Source organism: Takifugu rubripes, chromosome 13 (assembly GCF_901000725.2).
Source record: "Takifugu rubripes chromosome 13, fTakRub1.2, whole genome shotgun sequence".
NCBI classification, from domain to species: Eukaryota; Metazoa; Chordata; class Actinopteri; order Tetraodontiformes; family Tetraodontidae; genus Takifugu; species Takifugu rubripes.
Genome location: NC_042297.1, coordinates 1,589,240 through 1,596,343, shown reverse-complemented (window position 1 = coordinate 1,596,343; position 7,104 = coordinate 1,589,240). Strand labels below are relative to the sequence as shown.

Below are 7,104 nucleotides of genomic sequence, written 5' to 3'. Positions count from 1 at the left end.
GTGTTTGTAAAATGTGACAATTGTTTATGTTAAAATGTTCATGTGAGAAAATCTGCAGACTTGAGTGTGAAGTTCAAAACGTAATCAGATTTATTTTAAAATCTGAAAGTTTATTTTTGTATTTTACGTGATTTATTATTTGTACAAACGTGGTGCAAAGTAATTCATGATTTGTTAAAAATGTCAGTGGCTGGTAAAAATGGGACATTGTGATTTCCTAGGACTGTTGGAGAAGTGATCATTTTAAAATGGTTTTCAACATTTATTTCAATTTGAAAAACACTTGCACTAAGACAAAATCTAGAAATAAAGTGTTGCATATTGATATTGATCTGTTCCCGATCTTGTTAAATCATTGTTGATATTGATTGTGAGAAATCATTAACATGATCAGTGTCTTTGCAGAGATGAATATCATTAACTATTAATAATGACATTGAGTTGAAGGTAAATTGAGCAAATTGGCTATTTCAGAAGTGTGTATCAGACTGGTGGCCCTTCACATGATTCAGGACCCAGGAAGTAGCTCTCCGTCTCAGAAAGGTTGGTGACCCCTGTGCTACAGAGTCAAGTTTAGAGGAGAAATATGCTATTGGCTTCATTTTAGCTCCACTGTTGAGCTCAGACTGAGGTCATCAAATGTTCCAGGTTTTTCACTGAGGAATTTATAATTGCACAAATGAATAATGGGAGAAGATGTAAAAAATGGTTATAGACACAGTTCTGAAATAAATGTTTACCTGCTGTTCTTTTCTGCTTGGTGATCTGTTAACCAACTGGGTTACTCTGTAGTAGCAAGACTGCACGATACTGAGTGGATAATACGTAAAGAAAATATGGCAACAAAGTGACATTCAGTATTATTGAATGGATTTGAAGTCCTGTGATTGCAACTCTAAGTTGAATTTAAACAGTTTATTTAGTTATAGATGTATAACAATAACGGTGTAAATGTGTTGAGTTTAGGAACAATTTGCTGAAATATAAGTAGATATAATTTATTTTATTGAGTGGATCTCAATTATTTCTGTCCAGATATTTAATACTTTTCTTTCAATTTTGCTGAGATAACTGATGAATATAAATCAGTTTCAGCTAAATAATCAGTTAATCATCTTTCCCCAAATATTTAGTAAATCTTAATTACTTTTATTCAGATAATTAGTAAACATAAATCAATTTTCCTTGTGAAAGTGATTTGTATTTGCTTAATATTTCCTGGGTATATAACTCATCTTTTTGGCTACTATTAATAAATCCAACACATTTTAACGATTGCATTCATTAACCTGCACTTGTTTTTTTTAGTTTAAATGTAGATAATTTATTCAATACTTTTTACTAAAAGTTGCAGTTATTAAAATCTACTCAATTATATTACATGTCACTTTGTTGCCATCATTTTTTTAAGTAATCATTGATCACAATTTTTAGAGTGTGAAAAAGAAAATAATAAATCAGAGGAGGTGTGGCCCCTGGTATAATTCACACATCAGGACCCTCAAGCAGAAAGTGCCAAGACTAGAAAGGAAGTGGCATTCTTGTAAAATAGACAGCTGTCATGTAGCCTGGAAAGACTGTCTGGTAGTTCACAAGAAGGCCCTCGTAAGGCTAGAGGGAACAGAACCCTCAGCTGAGGGTTCTGTTCCCTCAGCTGAGGGAACAGAACCCTCAGCTGAGGGAACGGAATCCTCAGCTGAGGGAACAGAACCCTCAGCTGAGGGAACAGAACCCTCAGCTGAGGGAACGGAACCCTCCAACTTTATCTTAAGTTGGCATTTTTGTCTTTGATCTCCTTTATGTCATTGATGTCTCCTTTATGTCATTGATGTCAAAATTGTTCTTTCATGTCAGATCAATGAAATCAAAGGATCAAACCGAACTGGCAGATCAAACACATCAGCTCCACCTCATCAGCACACGCCTGAGGAGCTCAACACTCTTGTACCACACTGGTGACCAGCAGACGCATCTATGGCACAGAGAGGAACTCAGCAGCTGAAGCAAGAATCATCCATGGAGACTTGGAGGGAAGAGGTCCAGCAGCTCAGAGAAGCCCTGGCTGAGAAGGAGGAGCAGCTCAGCAGGGCAGTGAAGAGGCGACAAATGAGAACTGTGGCCCATGTGGAGGCCCTGACCCTGCTGAACAGCACACAAGCTGCTCTGAAGGAGAGCGAGCTGAAATGTGCTTCTCTGGAGGAAACCCTCCACAGCCAGCAGCAGGAGAACGAGGAGACACACAGGAGAGAGCTGATGGAGCAGGAGGAAGGCCTGAACCAGAAGCTCCTTCCGTTCAGTTTGGCCTCTGCATAGAAAAAACTAAAACTGACCGCCGTTATATGAAAGGATGGTTGTGACCCATGTTTAAAAGAACCGTGAGGCGTCCCATCACAAACTGTCCCTTCCTGTCAGGACAGGCATCATTTCTTTGTTTCCGTCCCTAAAACAGCCACCGTGTGCAGGAACACCAGTTTAAAACAATAATAATAATCATTTCATTTTACGTGACTCCGCCCCTGAAATGAGCCCTCCGGGCTCCTCTCCGGGTCGAGCTCGTCAGGCTTCATCCGTCCGCGCCGCGTCCCCCTGAGACAGTTGCGGGGACGCCGGACACATCCGCGGTCGGATCTTTAACGCGTCCGCCCGGACCGGCTCGTCAGTCTTTTCGCTGCTGAGCGGCGGCGTGAGGATGCCTGAAGGGACGGGGTGGTTGCCGTGCTGCTCCAAGTCCACGTCCTGGTAAGAGTAGGCCTTGTCCTGTAACGAGACAGACTCTGCTCAGAGGGAGCCGGGGCGTCTTCTCTGGAGCAACGCTCCGGACCAGTCAAGACGCCCTTTTTGGGTTTGAGCTTCAGAGCTTTTGTGGGGACCGGAGGTTAGTGGACCACGATGCTGCGCAACAAACTGTTCATTAGCCTGAAGGTCATTTAGAAATGTCTCCTTCAGTTAGCTTAAAGGTCTAAATGTGTTCAAAACTGATGTGCCGTGTTTTCTGGACTATATGTCGCTCCGGAGTTTAAGTCGCAGGAGCCAAAAAATGCATAATAAAGAAGAAGAATAGATATATAAGTTGCACTGGACTATAAGTCGCATTTTGGGGGAAAATGTATTTGATAAAATTCAAGACCAAGAACATACATTTCATCTTGAAAGGCAATTAGCGTGGGTTAGCAATAGGGTTACGGTATGCTAACGTAACAAATTCAGCTACATGACCCACAACGAACTGAGTACGTGTCTGCTTTGTTAACGTAACATTAACAGAATCAGGGTACTTTATTGATCCCTTTAGGGGGTGTCCATTAGGGAAATTAGCATCTCCTGAAAGAAATGTACAGCACTGTTTAAAATATTAAAAATAGAATAAAATAAGAAATAAAAGAATAAAAAGAAATAAAATAGAATAAATTAAAAATAGAATATGAATATAATATAAAACTATAGAAATGTAAATAAATGAACTGAATGAATGAATGAATGAACTGAATGAATGGATGTCCCAGTATTATGTTATTGCAGTGTTGTTCCAGTTCTCCTGTTGGCCCTCCTCCCCCCCAGTGAGGAGCTGAACAGTCTGATGGCTCGGGGGATGAATGAGTTCCCCAGTCTGTTGGTCCTGAACCTGGGGAGGCGCAGCCTCTGGCTGATCAGGCTTCTCTGGCTGTGGATGAGTGTGCAGAGGGTGGCGGACATCGTCCATGATGCTCCGCAGCTTGTCAATTAGTGGTTTGATTTATAAACAGTAGCCCATTCGCCAGGCAAGTCCGCAAAACAACAGTCCCAAGCCAGTGCTAGATGTGTCCCGGCCCCTTTAAGGAACCAACACCACACACTGCATCGAAATACAAAAAAAAAATAAAAAAAAATAAAAATCAATGGGCCCAGGTGGACCACGTTGCTAAATTCTAACCTGGGGGAACACCACAAACATCGAAATGAGAGAGAGAAAGGAAGACGAGTCTGGCATTGTTAAGGTGGATGCAAATACCTGTAAATAAATACAGAAGGGGGGGGGACTCTGAGGACCTTGGGTGTTGCCTGCTTTCAGGTCCTGATACAACTGACCATAACAGTTCTAGTGTTCTGGTGTTACAGTGTATCACTAGCTCCATCCTACCTGGAGGAGCTAGTGATACCTTACCAACCCAATAGACCGCTCCTGACAGGCCTCTGTCACCTGGTCATGGTCTCCTCTCCTCTACCCAACCCCCCCCCCCCCCCCCCCCCCCCATCAGCAGGAGGGTCCCCCTACATGAGCCTGGTCCTGCTCAAGGTATGGAAAGGGTCTAGAAACAATTTTGATAGTAACGCTATATAAATAAAGATTGATCGATCGATCAGATCATCAGAACACTGGAACACCAGAACTGTTATGGTCAGTTGTACCAGGACCCCCTCTCATGTCTCTTCACAGTGCCAGACTAGAGTCAAGCTCAACAGGGTCTTCTTCGGGTACAAGTGGCTGAAATGAGCTTCCTCCGTAGGGTGGCTGGGCTCTCCCTTAGAGAGGGGGAGAAGCTCTGCCATCCGGGAGGAGCTCGGAGTAGAGTCGCTGCTCCTCCGCGTTGAGAGGAGCCAGATGGGGTGGCTTGGGCATCTAGTCAGGATGCCCCCTGGACGCCTCCCTGGTGAGGTGTTCAGGGCATGTCCCTCCGGTAGGAGACCCCCGGGAAGACCCAGGACACGTTGGAGAGACTATGTCTCTCGACTGGCCTGGGAACACCTGGGGATCCCTCCGGATGAGCTGGAAGAGGTAGCTGGGGAGAGGGAAGTCTGGGCTTCTCTCCTTAGGCTGCTGCCCCCGCGACCCGACCCCGGATAAGTGGTAGAGGATGGATGGTATCAGGATCCGAAAGCAGGCAACACGTAGTGATGGGACGAGCGACACTGGTGCGTCAGCACTGTGCCGAGAGCTCAAGAGTGAAACCCCGTATCGGTGCGTGTATCGCTTTAAGAAAGAATCACGTGACCGATACAGGAATTGTATCGTTTGGATGAGCCGCGCCAAAGTGTGTTTATAAGGAAACAAACTGTATCAACGTGTCGTGGGTTTGTTGGATGGAGTTTTGCAGTTGCGCAATTATGGATCGTTCTAAGAAGTTTTCCCCAGTGTGGAATAATTTTGATCTTGTGACTCCAAACGAGGGAAATCTTTTTACTTTGAGCACTGTTTACTGTTGTATACAATTTTTAACGGTGGCGCTTTATCAGTTTATCAAGTGAATGACCTGTGATACATATGATAGTCAGTTAAAGAGCCTTACAGTTGCTTTATTCATTTTATAGGGTGTCTATTTTTTTAACAAGTGAATGCAATGCGCCACCTTAGTTTTTACTCTGTTCAACTTGCACTTAAAACTCTCTGCTCACCATCGTCATCTGCACCGTGTGAAAGAGGATTTTCTAAGGCCGGGGAGCTGGTGTCTAAGAGGAGAAATCGCCTCCAAAAACTTTTGTTTCTCAATAAAAAAAATCATAAACTAATCACTTTTTTGTATTATTTCATATGATTTAACAGTTAAGTTAACAAAGAATGTGTGTACATAAGTAAAAAATTGCAACTCTGAATTGTAACTCAAATTTGCTATATTTTACAGACCAACTCAGTTTAGCAAACAAGGAATTCCTTTACCTGCGATCATTTTATAACTACTGCAGGGATCACTAGTGGGTGACCAACGCAGTATCAATACAGTGCCCACACAGTTTGTGGAGTGTGTCAATACACTCCTTGAGGTATCATCACTAGCAACACGCAGTGGAGGATGGTGTCCGAAAAGCGCCTTTATTGAAGGTGATCAAGAACAGTTCGATTCACAAGAGGCATAGAGACCTCAACAGAGTCCAAAAATATGTCCACAAAGAAAAACTCACCACAACAGTCTAGTCACAAGAAGTCAGGGTTCCGTGAAGGGACCAAAACACTCCACCGCTGGCAAACGGGAGTTCAGTCTTTAAATAGGAGGCTAGATTGCCGATAGACCGCAGGTGCGTCTTCCTGCGGCGACACCTGAGGCTGGAGAACGGCTCCACCACGCCCCCTGCAGGAAGAACCCTGCAACAACGCTCCCAGAAGCTGGGAACCCAAAAAGAATACTGGAACATCAGACCATCAGAACACTGGAACATCAGACCATCAGAACACGTGATCACGCGATCATCAGGGTCATTTTAAGGTAAAGAACAGTTGATGTCATCCGATCTCTTTCCTCTCTTTGAGGTTCTGCCAGGGGGTTAGGATTAGGGTTAGGGTCTGTTCCCAGTCACTGTGCACCACTGGGTCTAAAGCTGCAGGGATCCATCCAACGGAACCACTCGGAGCCTGATTCCATTAATGAGACTAAGATCGGTTTATTTATGCTTTCAATCCAGAATTGGACTTTTTAAAATCCTATCTGGGTGTGATGGACCTGCTGGTCTTCATCTGTGACCGTTCCAGGTCCCGTGTAGCAGTAGCTTTATCATCAGAAGTTCTGATCTGACCAGGATGACCGTGTGCAGGAGGCTCCTGCAGGAGCCCCTCAATCATCCATGACATCACTGCATCTGGAAACAGTTTTTGTCATTTTTGGATGAAACTTTTACAGAATAAAGCTGAATGAATGAAACATCTGCTGCACTGATTGTGAGGAGGTCTGATAACTGGGCTGTCAATCACTCACTAGTATCCGCAACTAGTAATAGTTAGAATTAGTGGGGGGGGTTTGGAATGTTTGACCCATCAAAAGTGTAGTTTATTTAGCTTCTCTCCTCATTACATTAGTCCATGTAAACTCTTTTATTTATCAATTCATAATTTATTTCGGAATGAGCTCGCTGATGAACCAGTTGTGTGTTGCCGTTTTTCTCCAGCAGGTGGGAGCAAAATACACCAAATCATCTGGGGAAGTTGCGGAAGCTGGAGATAAATGTGCGCGTTCAGCCGGTGTCGCGTGTCACAGGTCATGTGTCGGTGCTGTCACCTCATAGTCCGACACGTGCTGAGTCCCGTCTCTGTCTTTAGGACCAACACACCTGTGGAGGAGGGAGGTCCTGCTATGAGCCGCACTGATTTCTTTCTCTAATCTCATTTTCTACTCCAAAAATATTGTTTTTGTTATCTTT

At 43.9% G+C, this 7,104-nt stretch overlaps 1 protein-coding gene across 1 annotated transcript in view; it reads right to left on the bottom strand.

Moving 5' to 3' along the window:
• Window positions 1–2,219: 2,219 nt before the first annotated feature.
• Window positions 2,220–7,104, bottom strand: part of LOC115252218 (G1/S-specific cyclin-E1-like) — a 13,287-nt gene continuing 8,402 nt past the window's right edge. The window contains exon 9 of the mRNA XM_029846781.1: window positions 2,220–2,757. Within this exon, the coding sequence (XP_029702641.1) occupies window positions 2,557–2,757 (201 nt within the window). The 3' untranslated portion in view covers window positions 2,220–2,556. The remainder of the gene's footprint in view (window positions 2,758–7,104) is intronic.